The sequence below is a fragment of the Sinohyriopsis cumingii genome, unplaced genomic scaffold, assembly GCF_028554795.1.
Source record: "Sinohyriopsis cumingii isolate HCF-2022 unplaced genomic scaffold, ASM2855479v2 utg001711l, whole genome shotgun sequence".
Taxonomy (NCBI): domain Eukaryota; kingdom Metazoa; phylum Mollusca; class Bivalvia; order Unionida; family Unionidae; genus Sinohyriopsis; species Sinohyriopsis cumingii.
This window is the reverse complement of record NW_028316038.1, coordinates 55,779-79,681: the sequence shown is the minus strand read 5'-3', so window position 1 is coordinate 79,681 and position 23,903 is coordinate 55,779. Positions and strand designations below refer to the sequence as shown.

At 33.5% G+C, this 23,903-nt stretch overlaps 1 protein-coding gene across 1 annotated transcript in view; it reads right to left on the bottom strand.

The window, feature by feature from the left end:
• The window catches only part of LOC149771693 (uncharacterized), a 29,320-nt gene extending 6,904 nt beyond the window's left edge, over nucleotides 1-22,416 (bottom strand). The window contains exon 1 of the mRNA XM_089948205.1: nucleotides 21,739-22,416. Within this exon, the coding sequence (XP_089804331.1) occupies nucleotides 21,739-22,246 (508 nt within the window). The 5' untranslated portion in view covers nucleotides 22,247-22,416. The remainder of the gene's footprint in view (nucleotides 1-21,738) is intronic.
• Nucleotides 22,417-23,903: the final 1,487 nt, after the last annotated feature.

Genomic DNA, 23,903 nt, shown 5'->3' with positions numbered 1-23,903 from the left:
TCTATCACAACCGTATCGCCAGCCTAAACATCCATGGCTGATCGGATTCCTCAACCATCATGCTCGCTGACCCGAGGAAATACGACGAAACTCTTATCTTTTTATCAAATTTAATCTACGCGAAAACGTTTGTAACGACTTTGCCATAAGGACGCGCAAAACACTAACGTCTATTTAAAATAGAAGAATAGGCCATAAATAAGCGAAGGGCGGTGCATTATTTGGAATTAAATCTAAATAAGACCGCTAGCGATTTCCAAAATTGAGCACTCAAGTTCTTAATTCCACTTTTAAGAATAGAGCATGGAGCTATTGCTAGTGCTTGTTCGATGTAGATTAATTTCCTTGATAGTCTTGTATGCTTTCACTTGCCGCGGCCGCCTATACGAACGTTAATGGCATGAGTCCGTTGGGAACTATGTAATCAGCTTGATGAATTCGCGGCACCAACTAATGTGTCGAGAAAATCGTTTGCACGACCAGTTAATAGCAGACAAATTGAAAATTAAGTTATCAAATGGTGAGCTATCACATTGAAAGATGCCAATTTAATCTAGACTTTAATCCAAGAAATGTTGACATATACAGATGGGCTTGCCATCTCCCAGATGCCATCCGATATACTGATTCATGTAGATACTGAGTAAAAAGGCTTGACTTGTCTAGTATCCATATTCTTGCGTAGATTCCAACTGTCTATAGACCAGTTTTTACATCCGGGTACATAAAGGAGATCCTTCATTCGAGTTGTTTGAAAACTCGGTCTTTATCAGCTTAACATTCGTAAAGTTCAAGACCAATTATTCACCAGAGCAGGTACAATGGTAATATGTTACATAGCTTAGTACCCCCTACACCAAAAAAGTTTTTGTTTAAAAATATCTTGCATTTGGGGAGTAAAATGAATATGATCTCTCAATAAAAATATGAAACAGCGGATTTTTCGCAACATGGAACCCGTGATTTAACCATTAATGTAGAAATCGAGGAAATAAATACTTCAGTGTTTCTCCTCGCACAAATTACAGATATAAATAAATAAATAAATAAATAAATAAATAAATAAATAAATAAATAAATAAAACAGGAAACACAAATAAAAACGTAACGTGTAAACAAGCAAAATAAACAGTGTTGCTGAAAAATTATTTTGATCAGTGAAGTTGGAGGACTTTGATGGACACATAACGAGTAAATTACCTTTTAAAATTAGATGCATCCACAATTGATGAGAATAGACCTGGAGTAATGATATATATAACTGCCATTGATAATGCATCACTTAATATGGTATAATCAGAGTCACTAATAACATTCAACTGGCCAAAAGCGGGAAGGATAAATTCGTTTATGTGGAATCAGTCCGAATACTACTGTCATTTCCGTAGGACCCGAAATTAAATCCGGGCAGTGCACGACCTCCATATTCACCACTGGTTTTGGGAATGATAACTCTATCACACATGCTGCTATGGTAACAAAAAGTAACACCTTTTTCGATGGAAAGGACCTTTACTTTTGGCAAAATTTTAAATCATTCTGTCAATCACTATCTGAATCCGGTTTACGGAAAGGTGTTCCGATTCATTGAATCAATATGTCTTCGTTTGTGTTTAGTCAGTCGGGTGTTGCTATCTGAATTCATTTGCAAATTGATCAGTTTATTCATCCAGCTTTCTACCGCATAATTCTCTGAATAATCAAATATTGCGCTAAGACAAGACATGAGCCAAACAAACATGTTAATATTTATATAATAGCCTTCAACCAATTTATCTCTAGAAGTGGAACGCATAACATCGATACATATCCGAAAGGATTTACGTTAAAAGACCAGAAACCGAATAACATTGATAGTCAATAGGCTTGATCATTAGTGATATAAATTACATTGATTTTGAACTGTCGATATATCTTCAGGTACGATGGATCATCTGGTTCATTGTTTAACTACCAAGCAAGTTAAGTGACTACCAACAGTAGCAACCCATATATGCAGGTCTATGATCCATGGCTTTTGCTGCAGCTCAAATAAAATATTATACAGAAGGAATGACGGAATGAACGAATGAACGGGTTCCGGTTGTTCATCAAGCATTAGCTTGAAGTTTATCTTTGAATAATAATTATCTATAACTGCATATCGATGACGGACAGATTTATGCGCTTGTTATACGTTCAGAACCTCTCTTGAAGATCCGAGACAATTGCTCTGTAATTTTATAATAATGTCAAAATTTGTCATAAATCTTCAAGCAAAGGCCGTAGATGTCCGAAAGTAAAGCCTGCAATAATCTTGCAGTTATTAACAGTGTTTAAGTCCTTGTTTCGAAAAAATAATATCTGTCAGGAGTACGTGTAACATTTTTAAAGCAGAATATCCGGTTAAAGAAACCCAACTGATTTTGGTTTTTACCTTGCGTTTGATTATGTTTCATTTGATAACAGAAATTGTAGACTCTTGAAATATTAAATTTCCTTTCAAGATTTCAAGAATGTTTTAACAACTAACATGTGTAATTTTTTTCCAACGGCTTTTAAATATTATAATCAGTCTGGAACATATTTTGAAAACTACTAGATTTAAAAATGTTTTATTGATTTCCCGTATAGTTGTAATACTACTACTACTACTAGTACTACTACTACTACTACTACTACTACTATTAGTAATAATAATAATGATAATAATAATGATGATAATAATAGTAATAACAATAATAATAATAATAATAATAATAATAATAATAAAAATAAAAATAATAATAATAATAATAATAATAATAATAATACTAATTATTATTATTATTATTATTATTAACTTTTGTATCTGTGGCAGAAAATACTCTCAGAATTATTACGAACAAAACAATGCATTACGATATCAGATTCTGTTGACACTCGAAGGTTTTAAAAAGTCATGTTAGGACCGACCAAAACAAAAGCCAATCAACGAACGTCATCATCATCATCATCTTTATTTCCTTCCATGGAAGATTACATGATATAAGAATAAATCATCTGAATACAATCAATAAATATAAAAAATAAAAAAAAATAAAAAAAAAAAAAATAAAAAAAAAAAAAATTCTATATTGGAATACAAATTCTTACACAATATCAATCAACAAAGTGTTCGTCAACTCATAAGTTGCAAGTTTCAGTACCTTATTTACAGAAGATAGCTGCACACTGCATGACAAAGTATGCTGCATACAGGACGAATAGCTTGGAGTTTTCTTTGTCGATTACTCCTGATGGTAACCTTTTACCTAAAAGATATTGTATTTGCAGCTCATCTTCTGCATTAAATAACGTAATGTGCAGGCTCAGGGGAAATTTATCAGTAAGGAAATCCCAGAAAGAATTTCGAAAGTTCGACATATAAGGACAACTAACACAACAATGAAGTATCAAGTCTGTATAAACATTCCCACATCTAATACACATATCAAGCTGTGTTTGTGGAACAGCAGCCCATAGTTTAGCTACATATGTAAATACCTTAGTGTGTTGTCTAGTTTTAGCCGACTGCCACACTGAGGCAGGTCGTAAGTATTCGTGTATCGAAGAGAATCTATCAAAATCTGCTTGATTAGACATACGAACTCTCCAGAGGCTATTTTCAAGACCAACAATTTTTGACCTTACAATTTCTTTCCAATTATGTTTATCTGGAATTTCAGAATGATGTAAATAATCAGTTAGATACCCGAGCAAGTCAAACTTCTTTGAGGTATAATATAAATTTGAAATTAACCCGCAGCTTGACATGCATCCGCTCAGAATGAAGTGAAATAACGCAACGTTAAACACACGTTTAGTATGTACATTGTTAGGCATCAAACACAATCTGTGTAAAAACATCAATTTTCTTCTATCAATTTCGGACTGCGCTGATGTCCATCCTAGCATTCCCAGGGCAATGTCTGATCTTGTATGTATTGGAAAACCTTGTAAATGTTTGGCAAAATACCTCAGAGTTTTATCCAATAAAGCGAGGTCACTTTTTGAAATGTTACACCATAATTCACTTCCATAAAACATTGAAGGGAAAATTACCTTTTTAATTACATTTGCAGCAACCAAAGGATTTAAACCATTCGGTTTAATGCCAATACCAAACAGACCGTGAAAAGATTTTTTCCCTTTCTTGCATGCATCGAGTATTGCGTCATGCGACGTCAGCTTTGAGTTAATCCGGTGACCCAGGTGTGTTGCCGAATCGGTGACCGGCAAACATGACGGGCCAAGATACCATTTCATATTGATAAAATTCTTGTATTGGGGTCCGAAAATGATAATGTATGACTTTGTAACACTAAGCTCGAATCGCCACTTATTACTGTAGTCGTATGCTATATCTAACAGCTTTTGTAGATTGCTAGGATATATAGCCAAAAGTGAAATATCATCAGCTAGGGTTGGATTTCCCACAGCTAAGGATCCAGTCTTTGCTCCAAATCCACTATTTTCTAACTGTAGCAGCAAGTCATTTATAAATATTGTGTACATCAAGGTTGACAAAACACCCCCTTGTCTCACTCCTTGGCCAATTGAGAACCAATCTGAAAATTGCCCATTTACAAGAACTTTACTCTGTAAATTTGTATACATGTTAAAAAATATCAAAAGGGATTTACCCGTAATTCCCAACGTGAATAATTTAAAAAGCAGTCCTTCGTGCCACACGGTATCAAATGCCTTTTTTGTATCAAGAAAAGCAGCAAAAACCCGTGAACCCATGTTTACATTATATTGTACTGATTGCAACAGCACAAAACTCGCTGTTGTGCAGCCTAAACCTTTTTGGTAACCATGTTGTTGTGAACTGGGTATACTAGAATTAGTATCTTTGAGCCAAGTTACCAAACGTTCATGAATAATTTTCTCAAAGGTTTTGTAGATAACAGGCAGTAAAGTAACAGGCCTGTAACTTTCGAGGGAGTTCTTTGATTTTCTGTTACCTTTGTACAGTGGTATTACTAACCCTTTTTTGCAATCTACAGGTATGTAAGATTGATCAATCATCCGAGTAAATAAAATTGTCATACACTCGATGAGGTAGTCGCTGCCATAGATCAAATGTTCATTGCAAATTTGATCATGGCCCGATGCTTTTGATTTCTTTAGACCTTTAATGATTTCTCTTACTTCATTTAAACTGATACTGGTCTGTAAGGCCTCGATATGGCTTACTTCGTCCTGTAGACCCCGATTTAATTCTCTCTCTATAAATTCATAAAAGTTTCCGTCAAAACTATGGTTTAAATTCGGCGTTACAATATCAGATTCTGTTGACACTCGAAGGTTTTAAAAAGTCATGTTAGGACCGACCAAAACAAAAGCCAATCAACGAACGTGGCTATCACAAGAAAAGTTTGAGTCGAAGTCAAATCAAGGCAACTGGAAATATTTGTACTATACTGATTCATTTGAACAGCAAAATGACTGATCAGACAAGTGTACGATGGGAAATTAAAAAAAATTCATACCTCTTGGGAAGGAAGCTGTGATAAATATAAATATATTAACGTTGTACATTTAACATATGCATGTTGGACGGCCGATTAACTTTTGTCTTTATTTGCGCTTTTCGAAAACTAAGATGATTTTAAATTTATCTTGTAAGTATTACCAAAATCAGATTATGTATGTATGTATGTATGTATGTATGTATGTATGTATGTATGTATGTATGTATGTATGTATGTATGTACGTACATATGTGCGTATGTGTATGCGTGCACGCGTGCGTCTGTGTGTGTGCGTAGGTATGAAGTTAGGTAGGTAGGTAGGTAGATAGGTAAGTAGGTAGGTAGGTAGGTAGGTCGGTAGAAGGGTAGATATGCATGTATAACAGCACATCTAAGCTTTCCTGGTTACATAATATCGAGTAGATGCAAAGTAACACAAAATGTTAATAGCAACCCCCTCATGAAAATCGTAGAGGATAAACCCTTCCAAATACAAGCAAATAAGGAGGATGAGAACATATATACTATGCGTTACATACATACATATATATATATATATATATATATATATATATATATATATATATATATATATATATATATATATATATATATATATATATATATATATATATATATATATATATATATATATATATATATATATGTATGTATGTATATGTATGTATGTATGTATGTATGTATGTATGTATGTATGTATGTATACACACACGCATAAATTCATATATACATGCATACATGCTCTTATACCCCTCCAAGTATAACAACAAATGTTTTATCAACATGTTCCAAAGAAAGTATTAACGCAACGTGTATTATGTTAGCTGCATTTAATGTGTATAGGCGAAGCGCTTTTGTGTGCAAAATCCATCATTACGATAAGCAGTTAAACTTCTCTAAACAGGACACTTGTCGCAATAATATATGCGTTTTATACAGGTTTTTAATGTAAAATTAACTAATTGTAATGAGAATGGTCTGTTTAGGACCACACTATACGTACTGGATGAAGGGTAGGCCGGTTTATAGAAAGGCCAGTTGAGTCATATTTCTCCATACAAATGCTGTTAGATTGTTCGATTGAACAATTACAAACCATTTTCGGTTTATATTACTAAAGTGCCGAGAAACAGGAAACAGCATATCTCTAAAAGGTAGAGTGATTTATTTGATGGCCTTCCAACCATTTCCAAATAACCATGAAAAGGCCAAACATTCTATTGAACATTCAGAATCGACTGGTCCGCGTTAAACGCAGATTATTACGCATGTAGCATTGATTATACAGGGAATCAGTCTGGGATGACAAATCTCGGCACGGACATTTGGTTCGATAAAATTACTTATCGGATATTTTACCCACAAATTATCCGATTCATGGAAGAGAGATCACGCTCTCCATTAATACTTTATTATTTGTTTCTCGCTGCTCCGAAATTCCACGATACCGATCTAACGACGACGGTTTGGTCTTAGAATGGTCGTGCTCTATCCGTCAGATTATTTATTGCTTCCTATCATTTTATCTCAGTTTCAAATGTTTGGAAGTCCCAAGGCTCCTGATAAAGCGAACAAAATCTACGAGAAGGATACATGCTATACAGTAGCCTATATGACATTAGTTCCTTCGGCTGTTCAGCTGCGTTCTCGTAATAATAATAAAAATTGACTTTAAATATATTTTTACGATATTTGGTTTTGCTAAACAAACTTCAAGATAATACACATTAGAAAGAAAGAATTACAGTGCCATGAAGCAAGCGCATTGTACCTTGAGGACTAACGTTACTAATTCAGTCCCATAGAAAACCTTTGCAAACATCTTAATATAAAAAATTCGATAACTTTAAATTTCTGAGTGCTCATGATCAAACCTATATTGATAAGTATAAAAGCATCCTTGATGACAGCTTCTGTGTAGAGAAAAAGATATGTGCCGAGGCATTTTCGGGACCTACATGAGTTTGAAACATTGGCTTTCATTTCCGCAACAATGAGTCAGGTGCTAATTTCAGTAATGAGTGTTACAAAATCAAGACTGTTAAAGGACTTAAATTCCATCAATAAAACAGTGTCTCTAATTTTTTTCATTTACAACTAGGATAAGCTCTGAAAAGATTCTTTTTATTAAAATCTACTTTGATGATCAACCAATCCTGGCCAGCCAAACCAATATATACTCTATTTTATCTTCGCCCATTTTCAGGCTGGTTCCCATTTTTCCATACAATTATTACCGTGAGTCCTGTATATACCCACCGCCCAAACGAATAATATATTGGCTAATGAAAGGCCTAACAAGACACGAATTATATAAAAGTTATATTATATAAGTTTCAATATACAGTTTATAATAAGGATTTTATCCTCATTTGAAAATATCACTGTGTAAGCGTGTATAAAGAATCATTGATTTCAACTTTGTTGAATATTTGTGCGTTTTAGCGATTTTAATTATAGTTCACCACTATGTTGACCCAAGCAAAGTGTTTCCCAGCACTAACTTTGGTTATCAACATTGCAGCAGACAGGTGTCTGAAAAATGTAAAACAAAATAGCGACTAAAAGTGAAATTTATGTAATACAAATGAATGTATTTAAAATGACTATTAGAGGAAGAAAGAAAAAAAAAATCCCGCCCAAGTAACGAGTATGGTAAACTAAGTAGATTATTTACTATAGTCCGTTCATTTCTGACCGATACCTTTCAAGTCACGCAGAATATAACATTCCGTCTGCAAACTGCGGGTAAGAATAAACTGAGACCGCCAAAATTTCAGTACTTAGTAATAGTTTTAGTACAGTTTGGTTAAGAGAAGATCTAAGAGACTGTATCGCAGTAGCTTTTTAAAGCGGTCAGACAAAGCGGTGGCAACATGGCGTTAGAACGGGTTTAATCCCATTTTCTCACTTTGCCGTTGCAATCATGTAAAACTGGATTACTGGCTTACAACTATTGCCGGTATGCGTTAAACATTTCAAAAGATATCTTTGTTTCCATCCGGAATATTCTTTGAACGTTCTTCGTATGCTAATCATGTGTGTTCGCTACCCAGTAACCGTTATCTAAAATCCCGAGCACTCACTCATAGAACATAAACTGGTTATCGAGTATTGCGGATCAACTTATTAATTTGAACATAATTACTTGATAACGCGACTGCAAATACGACTTGGTAACTCGTGATGTAAAGCGCAAAGGAAACGGTTCAACTTTTTATTTGCCTGGGGATTGTTTGTATGACCATATATTTTTTAAATAACGTTTTATTATGCAAAGAAAGGACAAATTCATGGTAGAAAAGAGCAAGAACTGACGTTGTATATGCTTGTACCTTCCCATGTCGTGTTGTCGCTTTAGGAATACGTTTATGTTTGTTAAATGCATTTATTTTTTATTATTAGTTATCCTCTGTCTGTGGAGGTTAACTTGCTACATGATGTTGTTGTAGCTGTTTTTACTGCTGCTGCATATGACGGTGATGTCGTGCTGGTTAAAGTCGTGCATAATGTTTTTCTGCTACTTTTAAAACTTGTGTAGGTTTTATTGAAACTATTAGTTTGGAATCCTTTATATTGGTAACTCCCTTTATATGTGAAATCGTTTTGTTTCCTTAAAATATTTTCCCCTTGTTGTATCGCTTTAATTGAATGGCACGGAAAAGGGATCCGAACAAGAGGGAGGAAAGTAAATCATCTGGAAAAGAAAAATTACAGGTAATGCTCACAAGAACAACGAACCGTTTCCAGAAAAAAGAAAAGTACATTGGTTACAGGCCTACCCAAAATATAAGTCTCATCGTCAAATCTTGGTGATGTCTCTTTATTTTGAGCACAAGCAGCCTAAATGGCGTCGTTTAGGGCATTATGTCCCACCCTGATGCTCTAACCATTCCATAAATATTCATCTTTAAATAGTTTTTTGCAATGGTGTACCCGTGGATAGCTTAAAAATTAGTGATGTAACTTGTTCTATACTAATGTTCAAACAATGTCCAATACATTCTTCTTTCAGACGTGGTGTAGCAAGATATATGATTATTGTAAAAATGTCTACTGTAGTCAGTAGAAGTCGTTATTGGAAACAAACAAATCTGACGTTAGGTTTGCCTTTGACCTTTAAAATAAACTGTTTCTAGATTTATGTATTCCCACCTTCATTTAACGATCTAGACTGACAGACAATTAAAGCTCAGAGACCATATATTATATTAATTATGTCAAAAGTGTAGTAAGTAAAGAGGATACCATTTTGCATGTATCTGCCGGTCGTATTATAAGACGAAAATACCAAAATTGAATATATTGTGTCATTAATTCAACTTATATAAATTCATAAATTAATATCTAAGAAGATAATATACGTGTCTTCCCATTCTTCATTTTATTTAAACGCTTTCAAAACGCTTTTGCATCACGCGCACAATTACTTAAGAATATATAGTGTTAATTACAAAGTGTGCTCGGTAAAGTAATCTTGGCATTTTGTACTTTCTAATATCTACCACGGGCCTAAAACACTGAATAAAATTTATGTTCGTATTTTTTCTTGTTTCGGTTCAATATTTGTAAGAATAAAAGACGTTAGAGGGAGGAATGTTTGTTCTTCATTTAAAAGACTGCGCATATAAATTTATCTGTGCCTACAGACTGTTTGATAAGTCGCCAACCTTTTCAATATCAAAGGTGTACAGCGTGAGACTAACCAAGTACTCTTATCTAAATCGCATAGATGCATATCCTAAACCATGATATCAATGGATTTGCTGAAAGATATATAATTTCCAACTCTCGTCTCCTTTCTTGTAATTGATCTTGTATTACAGTAATGTAGGATTTACGCTATTTGTGCGTCTCGTTTCTATGAAAAGTATAATATCAGTGGCCTTTATTACAAATGATGGAGGGACGTCACAGACTGCACACCTTTGCGCCGCTTAAGGCAGAAAGCTAATGGTGGCAGTGTTAAAAATAGTGTCAATTTGCTTTTAAAACATTTAGAGAAATATGAAAGAAGCTGTACAAAGAGTTTTCGACCCAATCAATACACTGACATAAAATCAAACTCAACGTGAAGTATGTAAATGGCAAAAAGGGGTGGGCGAGGAGGTTTATATGGCTTCATTCAAAACAAGAGCGAAATTTGTAATTTCATCAAGCATTTCTTAGTCGGAATATACATATTTAATATAAGATGCCAATCATATTAAGAAATTTTCAATGCGAAAACATTTCCACTATGTGTTATGACGATACTAAATATTCTTTGCTTTGATATAAATCTCTTTACGACGTTTGCTTGGTTTAATTATATGGCACTGATCACTAGCTTGAAAGCACGATTGTACACTTCAGAGCATTAGATATAAGTCGGAATTATGGGTTTTGTTTGGCATCTTTACAAATCTCAACTATCTCAAGTAAATTTCTCCGTGTTAATGACGTCTCGATCTGATAATTGGGTTCAGCACATAGTCCTAGTTTTGCTTATCTTCGTGTGTTTACAAGGTACGTTTAATAAAAAATGTTTTTCAAATAATTGATATTACACACTAGATAACTTTATTGCTAATGTAATATTTCGTTTCTTTATTGTTTCATTTACTTATTATTCTCATTAATCACAGTCATTACATTATTCATATTGGCACCAGTGGGTAATGCCGTCATGTAAAGCATAACGTCATCGACATATTGTCTGATAATTACAATTGTCCACGTGATTTTAAGTTACCCAATCAAGCATCATTCATTGGTTTACTAAGAGGTTACGAAAAGAGAAGCGACCTGTATAAAAAAGAAAGTAGCCCATGAAATCGATGGGTAGATAATCTACCTCATGATTCACATCAGTTTAGTTCATTAATCACAGCAATCAAAATAAATTTTGTCTTGTTAATAAGCCTATATATGATGCAAAATTATAGTGTTTACAAACTGGACATTGTAATTAACTATTTCTCATATTGCTTTGTGTCACTAGAGATTATTGTCATTAGATTTTCTCATATTGCTTTGTGTCATTCGAGATTATTGCAACTAGCTATTTCTCATATTAGTTTGTGTCACTCGAGATTATAGAAATTAGCTATTTCTCATATTGCTTTGTGTCATTCAAGATCATTGTTTCAACTATTTCTCATGTTGCTTTGTGTCATTCAAGATACGTGTAATTAGCTATTTTTCATATGTCATTCAAGATTATTGTAATGAGCTATTTCTCATCTTTCTTTGTCTCATTCGAGATTATTGTGATTAGCTATTTCTCATACTGTTTGGTGTCATTCGAGATTATTCAACAGCAATACCCTATGAAGGGATACCCCTTTGTATAGTCCAAATATAGAAAAAGCGTTAAATTTTTTTTCGACAATCTACCGGTTATGGAAACAAATTTAACGCTTTTTGAACGGTTGGACTATACGAAGGGATCTTCCCTTCTTAAGGTCTTTACCATTTTAGTATTTTTTTTAAAAAAAACAAACATTCAGTTTGGTCGTATCCATTGTTTACTGAGTCCGTTCCGTTCTTTGTCTAATTAAACAGATTAACATGGCAACGTGCATCATGCAAAATTAAGTCAAAATTTTTAATTGAGTCTTGATGCGTCTGTTATCTTCCGCATACATATCATAAACTTTTGCATACAATGACCTATGTTTTTTCCCCCCGCTGGTATTGATTGAAATATATCTGCAAAATATTTTTTTAAAAGTTGAATGTAAGAAAGAGAAAACTATTTGGTAAATGTATTTCATCCATGACAAATCCCCATTGAGTCCTTGGTAAGAACCCCATTTAGAGTAGAGTGTATACTAACAGGACATCCGCCACCGTCTTAAAAGTTTGACGTACAACGAATATTAGTAATATATCTGAGATGGAAAATGCTTTGATCACCCTTGCTAGTGGGTAGGTGTTGTAATCATGTAAGTAGTAGTAATCATACAAGTAGTTTAGTACCTATAGTAGTGGTAGTAGTAGTAGTAGCAGCTTTAGTGGCAGTAGTACATGTATTAGTAAAGTGGTAGCATAATTAGTTGCAGCAGCAACACTAGTAGTGGTAAGAGCAGTAGTAGTAATAGTTGTTGTGGTACTAGAAGTAGCAGTTGTAGTACTAGTAGTATTAGTAGAATTAGTAGATGTAGTAGCAGTAGCGGTATTAGCAGTGATAGTAGTAGAATCAGAAGTAGTAGTATTAGTAGTAATAGTAGTAGATGTAGTAGTATTGCTAGTAAAAGTACTATTAGTGGTAGTATACTAGAAGTGTGTGCGTGTGTGTACGTGCGTGTGTGTGTGTGATTAGGGTTTTTAACGTAGCTTTTAAAAAGTGTTCAGTGATATCGCTACGATGTCTGTAGTGTGGCACCTTATTGTGATGTCTAGCACTGGGTCATCATGCCGCAGACACGTCGCATGATGTCCCACCCAATCACATTATCCTGAAACTAGGACGACCAGTCCTAACACTAACCTCTTAATGCTGAGCGCCAAGCGAGGCAGCTGTTAGTACCATTTTTGTAAGTCTTTGGTATTACTCGGCCGGGGTTCGAACCCACGACCTCCCGCTTCCGAGGCGGACGCTTTAACCACTAGGCCACCGGAGCGGTCAGCAGAATAGAAATAACAGAAGTAGTAGTAGTGGTAGTGGTAGTAGAAGTAGTAGTAGAAGCAGTAGTAGCAGTAGTAGTAGTAGTATTAGTAGTAGAAGCCGCATCTATCAAAGCAGAATACTAAAATTATTTGATAATTGTGCACAAATACCTTCATCAACCGTTATCAAACCAACTAAAATAAGCTGTATCAGATTGTATAATTGATCCATGATTTACCATTTGTCGGCACAAGCATCTGATCACTCTTGAAATAATAGGATTAAAATGAATCTGTCGTCTTATGTTTGTAATCCAGACCACTTCAAATGATGCTCCGTTTCTACCGAGCGTAATCTTATCCGTATTGGGACATATTGGAATTAAAGAGATTAGATACAATTATGAAACGATGATGAAAGTGAAAAAGGCGGGAACATTTATGAATCGAATCCTCAGATCCTAATATTTCAAATTATTCATAAAATGGTATTAGTCTTTGAAGTAGGATACAAAGTTCGTTTTGAATTGTTTTTAGCTACGATCTTGGCGGACGTAAATATTTCTTAGGAATGTCCGTGTTTCTGCCAGGTTCGCGTGCCCACTCGAATGTGTAGTTTGTAACAAAGAAATGTCAGAAAAACGGGACAAATTTATACGTCTTGCAAAGTGCATTACTATAATAGTTTACCAAGGGGTTCGAATTGGCGAGATGCGATGAATCACTATATCTCAAAGTCCTAAATTAAGTAAATTAAATCTAGCGTCTTTATTTATTGTTTCTTTTTCTTTACTTTTGTTTCAGTCAATATGAGTTAATTAAGATCAGGGGCGTATCGGGGGAAGGAATTTATCGGATGAATGCATGGGGCGTGGGAGAACTTTAGTACATGGTAGTTTTGTTATTCTGTGTTAAGTATGCGTGCGTCTATACGCGTGCCTAGTTACGCCACCAAAATTATTGATAACATCTTGGATTCATGTTTGAAAGCCATTTGAAGAAATGCGTAAAATCCAATTAAATATACTTGACAGTTACAAGGGTTGAGTACCGTCGGGTTAAGAGAATTATCTGATTGTTTATCTACTGATGAAACAAATATGACATGGGCGGACCCTGACTACGATTGTGCTCATTTTTCCATTCTCTCCATACTTGCACATAATTCCCCTGATAAAAGTCCTAAAAGGAGTCCAGATATATCTTTAAGAAGTCCAGATCTAATTGTGCCATTTTCCATATTTGAGAGAGAGAGAGAGAGAGAGAGAGAGAGAGAGAGAGAGAGAGAGAGAGAATAAACATTAGTTTCTTTATCTTCACATGGAGTATAGACTTTTTCCGTAGTATATTGGTAACTGCCCATTTCTATTTTCAAAGTGATAAAAGGTTTGTCATACTCACTGAATCGACAGATACCTCATACATGTTCCACGTTATTTGTACGATGAGACGTCTCTACTTCACACATAATCATGTTATTTGTATAACGAAAACCTTTGTATTTCACGCATGTAACATGCTATTTTGTACAATGAGACTTATGTAGTTCACACGTGTATCATGTAATTTGTATAATAAAACTTCTGTACTTCACACATGTATCATGTAAATTGTAAAATGAGATTTCTGTACTTCACATATATATCATGCTCTTTTTGTACAATGATGCTTCTGTACTTCACACACATATCATGTTTTGTGTACAATAATATTTCTATACTTCACACATAATCATGTTATTTGTATAACGAAAACCTTTGTATTTCACGCATGTAACATGCTATTTTGTACAATGAGACTTCTGTACTTCACACATGTATCATGTAAATTGTAAAATGAGATTTCTGTACTTCACATATATATCATGCTCTTTTTGTACAATAATGCTTCTGTACTTCACACACATATCATGCTTTTGTGTACAATAATATTTCTATACTTCACACATAATCATGTTATTTATACAACGAGACTACTGTAATTTGCATGAACTCTATAGAAGAGTTGTGAAGTGCGAAGAGGGGACTAAATTGCATTCCCAGCAAATGGGATGGTATTGTTTTACGAACATGCAATTTTTGTATAGTCATTGTGCATTCATCGTAGCTTGACGGTTGGCATCTCGAATATCCCACTCAGGGTCTGTGTCTATTTTGTTTCATTTCACTCCGTTTTCTATCATCCATCAGCATGCTATATAATAAAAGGACACCCATCATCATTTCATATGATGAAAGACTCACATCATCTGTTATATGATACAAAACACCCATCAGCATGTTATAAAATAAAAAATAAAAAACACCCATCAGCATGTTATAAAATAAAAAACACCCAATCAGCATGTTATAAAATAAAAGACATCCATCAGCATGTTATAAAATGACAAAAATGAAATCAGATATATATATATATATATATATATATATATATATATATATATATATATATATATATATATATATATATATATATATATATATATATGTGCGCGCTCGTATGTGTGTGTGTATGTGTGTGTGTGTGATCAAAACATATATGTGATATATGACATGGGATTAAACTGCAAATAAATGCCATACTGAAAACTGTTTAACATTCACTTCTGTTAGAAACTATTCAGAAAATATATTTTTTATCAACATCGGTTTTAAAACAAACAAAAAAAAAGCCCAAAACACTTTTATTTACATATTCCAATGGATTAGAGTAATACGTTTTGGGGAGAAAATCAACAAGGTCCTTTATCCGATTGAAACACAAGGGTTGCAGAAATATGAAGACTTATATTTTTAATAATAATAATAATAATAATAATAATAATACAATCATGTTTTGGCTGTAATGTTATTTAGCTGTATTAATATGTACACAATCCGACTTAGTGTTTTCAGAAATGTGCGTTTAATAGTTACTCATCACTCAGAAGTTTCCAGTATTCCCTTGTATAGTCAAACTCTCTCCCCTAATTTATTCGTCGCTTGGCTCTCAGCATTAGGGGTATAGTGTTGGGACGGGTCGACCTGTTGTCAGGATAATGTGACTGGGTGGGACATGATGATACCTGCCTGGGGCATGATGCTCCAGCGCTAGACATCACTATAAACTACCACAATGTAGACATCGTATCGATAACACGAAAGTTGTTAAAACAATGTTTAATATATCTCTCTGTCTCTCTCTGTCTCTGTCTCTCTTTCTCTGTCTCTGTCTCTGTCTCTCTTTCTCTCTCTCTCTCTCTCTCTCTCTCACACACACACACACACACAAACACACACACACACACTATTCTTGACACACAAAGAGTGACTTTTAGTGACTGACTCTATTCTATTCTTGATATACAATTAGAGATTTTTACTACAACGAAGATTTCTCAACCTCATTAAAGTGACTTTGAAAGAGTCCAAGGAAATATGCGAAAGCCAAAAATAGAGATAAACAATGTATATTGAGAAAAGACAACAATATCTGTTATTCCATTACTCACTTCCTTACCCACTAGTGAACGGTCAGATTCTTAAACTGTGGTAGATCAATACATAATTATTGCCCTTGTTTTGAGGTAATATTTCGAATTGTAAACCCAAGGCAGATGCCATGTTACTAAGGGCTCCCCTTAGAGATAACGTTTCATGTGAGCGCCATCCTTTAAAAGCAAAACAATAATAATTACTTTAAAAGTTAATGCAAAAAATTAAGTTAATTAAGTTAAATAAAAACAAAATATTATTACTTACTTTTTTCTTCGGTAAATTTTATTCTGAGAGCTAATTACTTCCTGAGCTACTACAAACACAGTTAGTCATATATTGAGGAAAAACAACAACAAAAAAAAAACAAGTACAAGTACGGTCCGAATCTCAGGGAAATCCGAAGTAATATGACAGCAAAAAGACCAAGAGTTCTCGGAGTCCAAACTCTCAATGAAATTAAATAATTTGACGATCAAACGAAGGTACGATGACGAGAGATAAAGTGAAAAACTGTAAATATAATGTAACTTGGAGGGAAATATAAGGAAATCTCAAGAATCAGATGTCATGTGTTTGAATTTTAGCAATTTACCAGCGAAATTCAAAAACTGATATAACTGACTGGTTTAGCAGCGACACCTTCTGGCGATTGAATAAATTATATCACGGCAAAATGACAAGTCAGATAATAAATATTTTTAATTGTAAGGTTGATAAATAAATAAATAAATAAATAAATAAATAAATAAATAAATAAACAAAATGTTCAGTGACCCGTTCAAATATTAGCAAAGAAATTTTCTAACGTATGCATTTTAGTCCACTATGTGACGATGTTATTAATCCATCTGATATTTCCCTTATTTATAACAGTTTCGCATTCAGTTGTAAAATGTAAAACTTTTAATACGCATATAATTTTCAATATTTTGCTGGAAAAAAAACTTGCTACGATGAAACAAAAAGTAGTTTCAGTGTATGCTAAAAAACTAATATATTTTTAAAATAAAAATAAAAATATTGTGCCTAAATAATAACAAAACTACTACTACTACTACTAAGAATAGAAATAACAATAATACTATTAATAATAATAATAATAATAATAATAATAATAATAATAATAATAATAATAATAATGATAATAATAATTGCGGATACTACTAACTTATTAGTATTATTAATTATTATTAGTTATTATTATTATTATTATTATTATTATTATTATTATTATTATTATTATTATTATTGTTGTTGTTGTTGTTGTTGTTGTTGTACATAATGGACAGTCTGGGTAATTTTATCTTTGAAGCCTATTATTGGTAATATTTTAAAGAATTGTTATGTATTTTCTCTGTATGACTTATTTGTTATTATCCACGTCTATATCTAATTTTGTAGAATTACACTTATTTATATAAAAAACTCATGTACCGTGTGCAGCGGGTTATTATATAATTCTAAAAGCAAAAGACAAAAGGAAAAGACAAAATATCGATATAAAATTTGGTCAAGTTGATCGAATATTAATAATGTAGCGAATACGACAATATCTTTCACTTCACCAGAATCCCAATTAATTATTTATTTATTTATAATCTTGTATGTGTAATCTACTTGTCAAGAATAACAAAACAAAGGCAAAATATTAGAACACTAAGTGAATTATATTACTTTAGAACAGCACATTTCATAGTTTTCCTTTACAATCTGCAAAAGTATTGCTATTAAATGCACAACGATTAATGAAATGCTTTTTGACATCAATCATACATTCCCCTCTCCGATATTGCAGTATTTTACCAAAATTACTTTTTCTTTTTTTCCTCTCGTTTATTTCAATCTCTCATAAAAAAAATAGGCGCAACGGGTTTCGCAAGCTCATGTACAAGAAATAAACATAAAAGACATATCACAGCAAAATTCTGTAATTTATTAAAATATATGACGTTTCGGTCCTTGCATAGTATTTAAAAATTAAAGAAAAATTGTTTGGATAAAGAAAGTTTTAGATTTTACAAACAGTTTAGATTGTATTCCGACGAAGATTGAGAAATTCACAGCAAAAATAAATCATGATCGCTCCGAAATTTTTATATACATGTAGAATCACCAAATTTCAACCTAAAAATAAACAAATGTGCGATGTCAAGTACCACACATTATAGTTGACGTTTAAAATGTAAATACATGGTAACGAATGTAGGCAAAAAAAAAGAAAACATTTTTGGCAGGACCTACTTAAAAAAATTGCTTTATTCATACTCTGTCATTCTGTTTGTTTTATTTGCCTATAGAACTTGAAATTTTTATGCATAGTTCATTAGTGAAGTGTGTTTATACCGATTAGAGGACGGTCTAACGTAAATTAATTACGCTAATTCGTTCACGAAGTCGTCAAAATTATAAATGAGAAAGAATAAACACAAAAAGCAACAATGTATCAACACAAACCAGGTGAACAATCTTTGTGATTGCGCTACAGTTCTCTGTTGTAAACTAGGGACAGGAAAGATATACTTTGGCCGATATTAAATTTGTGATCCAGCATGTAAATTCATAAGTTCATGAATGATCTATAACAATAATAATAATAATAATAATAATAATAATAATAATAATAATAATAACAAGAATACCAACAATAATACTAATACTAATACTACTACCACTACTACTGCTACTACTACTACTACTACTGCTATTAATAATAATAATAATAATAATAATAATAATAATAATAATAATAACAACAACAACAAGAAGAATAACAACAACAACAACAATAATAATAATAATAATAATAATAATAATAATAATAATAATAATAATAATAATAATAACAATAATAATAACTATACTACTGCTACCATTATTAATGATAATAATAATAATAATATTCTGGACTGTATGGGTACTATTAAGATTTCACTGTATTGAAGTGTTGCTTAAGAAGATTGTTATATACATCTTACCATTCCAATTTTTATTCTCATGTCTGTGTTAAGAATTTCTTTTTATCAAAAACATGATGAAATTTCAACAACACCTGCAAATCAGAATATTAATTCTTCCCAGGCTAAAAACGAACAAGCATACGGTTTACAATACATAGTAACCGAAATTGGGTCTTAACCACAAAATTAAATTGGTGTATAAATTAACAGATCTGATTGGTAAACTGGATGATTTTGAAAATATCAGCATTCTCGTGACTGAATATGAAATTGTCCTTTCTTTTTTGGCACGGTTGAGTCTAAAGATGGAATATCTGAAGGTTGAACATTTCCGCTAGTTCAAACTGTCTACATGGTCGTATTGAAGCCTTATTGTCTTTCTAGATGGCTTGAAGTCTTACTGTGTCTACCTGGACTCACTGAAGTCTTATTGTCTGTCTGGACGCATTGAAGTGTTCATCAAAACAGATATTACAAAATGTTTTTGAACAAACTATTAAAACACCAACCAAGACTAATATTGCAGTGTCTAACGAACTATTAAAACGCACAAATTCCAATTCCAGTGTCTAACAAATGAGGTGCTGAACCCGAAGAAAAGGATAACATTTTAAACTGGAGCGTTTAACTAACTCATTTTAACAACTAGACTCGTGAAACAACCGAGTTGTCTGACTTAGTAACATTGCTTTACAGTTATTTGGTTAAAATTATCGCATAAAAACACTTAAAGCGCAGGAGCTTCGGGAGGTTTCATCTCGTGCCCCTCCCCTCTTCGGAAGTTGTGTCACACAGGCCACTCAAATACCTCTTTAGGCCCACTACCCTTGCCCACCAAACCGTATTTTTCGGGATCCGTCAATTCACTGACGTGATATAAATGCTATTTTGGGTGTTTCGGTTTGACAAACCTGGGTTATTAACTTTTATTAGTAGTTTTGCCGTAACCATCATATTCTATGTACTCTTTGGATTTAAATTTTAAGGCATCTTTAAGGCCTAAATATTAATGGTACCCTTTGTGAACCATTATATACTGTGTACTTTATGGACCTAAATGTTAAGGCATCTTTATAAACCATTTATTACGTGTAGTTTTTGGACCAAAATGTTAAAGCATCTTTATGCACCGTTATATATATGCTGTGTACTTTCTGGACCTAAAAGTTATTTGGTCTTTTTGGACCTAAATATTAAGGCATTTTTATCAGCCACCATATTCTTTGTACGTTTTGGACCAACATGTTAAGGTATCTTTATAAAAAATTATATTCAGTGTACGTTTTCGGACCTAAATGTTAAGGTATCTTTATGAAGCATTATATTCTATCTAGTCTTTGGACCTAAATGTTAAGGTGCCTTTTGGGCCTAAATGTTAAGGTATCTTTATGAAGCATTTTATTCTATGTAGTCTTTGGACCTAAATGTTAAGGTGTCTTTTGGGACCTAAATGTTAAGGTATCTTTATGAAGTATTATATTCTATGTAGTCTTTGGACCTAAATGTTAAGGTGTCTTTTGGGACCTAAATGTTAAGGTATCTTTATGAAGCATTATATTCTATGTAGTCTTTGGATCTAAATGTTAAGGTGTCTTTTTGGACCTAAATGTTAAGGTATCTTTATGAACCATTATGTTCTGTATACGCTTTGGTCCTAAATGTAAATTTTTGAACCATTGTATGCTGTGTAAGTTTTGGACCTAAATTTTAAGATATCTTTATGAACCATTTACTTTCAAGTCATACTTAAAATGGAAAGAAGTAACCACAATAATTTCCCTAATGCATTTATTCCATCATGCAAAATATACCCAACAGTTTAACACTACCAAAATGTTTGGTACTGGCAACTGTTGTACGAGAATCGATTGCAGTTTTTTGTTCTGTTTGGTTAAACGAGGATTATCCTGTAAATGACATGTAAGTAGCTGAGAGAGAGAGAGAGAGAGAGAGAGAGAGAGAGAGAGAGAGAGAGAGAGAGATCTAGTTTTTGTGCAAGATGATATTTTGAGAGATTTCTGTGTTTCGCTTTGATAAATATACAGAACATACATAACTTCTTTGGCAGTGATAGGCGGTGTTATTGTCAATAAACAATTTCAAATTTATGTGTCACAAATTTCGAAGTCATATAGTTATGTATAATAAAATACGTATCTGTTTGAAGGCAATACATTCTAGTCCCCAAGAACTCTTGTTTAGTGTAGTGTTTACCTGAGTAGTCCATCATGCGTGACATGAACATTCCACCACGTGCCATCCACTCATTCAGATACGGCTGCATACCGTGTGCTTGTGCCATCTTGTAAGCTTGTTCTGCAGGGGTATGGAACGCACTCCCAGACAAAAGTGGAAGGTTGTGATGTCCCGGGACATTTCCAGGGATGTGTCCGTTTAGAGCACTTAGGTACTGTGCCTGTGCTTGCAATAGTCCCTGAAGGGCCATAGGGTTCGAATGCAACATGGTGGGGTGATGTCCATTTATTAACCCCGGCCTGGGTATAAATCCGTTTTTGAGCAGTGTTCGTGAATTCCGTTCAGACAGCTCAGGGGACATTCGGCATCCCGGACTCGGAGTAGAATCATTGCTGGACCCACTAGAAGGAATTCTAGGAGAACAAGCGTCCGGTGTTCTTAGGGGCCTTTGAGAAGAATCATTCCCATGTGTCTTTTCTGAGTCAGTGTTGGACAAGAGAGAATCAATGCTAAACGATCCTTTCATTTTGCAATACAACAATCCCTTCTTTAGCAATAAATAAAACTAAAACTTTCTATCTCATGATTAAATTTTTTAAATATCAATGCCGTTTTCTATTAAAATCCCCCTTTTACTGGTAGGCTATATAAAATCTCTGAGAATGAAAAAGAATGTATGATTCCAATCACACCGGATGTGACTCGAAACAGTAAATAACTTTTGTCGCAACCTCGCATAACTTTATAACTTCTTCTCTTTCCCGATTGGCGCAAGTAGGTAAATATTAGATCCAAGCAAACAGGGGGCGTTATCTTTGGTAAACACTGAACCAACCAGTGGGGGAACATAGTCTCATATTTTATCTTAATATGGCGGACTTATTAATGGACCAATATCAATTTAATCTCCTTGTCTCTGCTCTAAATACTTTTGAAGAAAATCGGTTTCTCTTTAATTAATTAAGATTGGATTTTATTTAGTTTTATCTGAAAGTAGTCCCCGCTGGTATCTTTCGGCGTTTAATATCGTCCTGAACTATTCCTTAGCAATCAAGAGGATTACAGCTCTTGAGTAAATAGTCCGTTAATGAAATCTGAATTTTAATTTTGACAACGTCTTTCATAGATCGACAAGGCTTATTAGGAATTCAAGAGTACCTTCTGCTGTGACGTTTCGGAACTCTCTCTGGCATAGGTTTTGAATGAAATCTGACAAGACAACATTAGCGATCGGATGATACCGAAAGTTGCTTTATTTACCGATTGTCAAACTGGAAACAAGATTTAATCTAAAAATATGTGTAACAGGTCAAATCAATTTATGCCGTTAATTGGATTAATACCCTTTTAAACAGAATAATGTTGGAAGGGTCGTATAAATCGGTATTAAGTTCAGTTAACCCAAGCGTTTATGTTAGATCTCTACACCATAACGCAAGCATGTTTTCTGCGTTATCTTTGAAAGATATTACTTTTTTTACACACCTCGACGACGTTAAAATCTTATGAGAAAAAAGTATGATGAAAGCATTTTAACTCGAATTGTATAAAATAAAATAAAAATGACGAGTGTATTAAAATTAAGGATACTTTTAATCGTCAATATAGACCAAGAAAATACAGATGCCTTGAAACTCCACAATACACGATAAGGAACCACTGATACACGTATGTTTGTGGACATACAATTAAAATGTAGAAATCCAAACTTAATTCAACCATCGTTATATACTTCAAAATATTACTGGTTTTTTGTGGGAATAAAATAACATAAAAATAAACTTGTAACTATATTTTACACAGAATAGTATCTTAAGAGTATAAACACTTCATTTTAAAGTTTATATCCACATATATAACCGCTCCGGTGTCTAGTGGTTAGAACGTCCTCCACGGATGCGGGAGGTCGTGGGATCGATCCCCGACCGAGTCATACCAAAGACTTACAAAATTGGTACTAACAGCTGCCTCGCTTGGCGCTCAGCATTAAGAGGTTAGTGTTATGACTCGTTGGCCTGGTGTCAGGATAATGTGACTGGGTGGGACATGATGATACCTGTCTGGGGCATGATGCCCCAGTGCTATACATCACTATAAACTGTCACATTGCAGACATCGTAGCGATATGACTGCAAAATTGTTAAAGCTACGTTAAAAATCAGAATCACATCACAACACACATA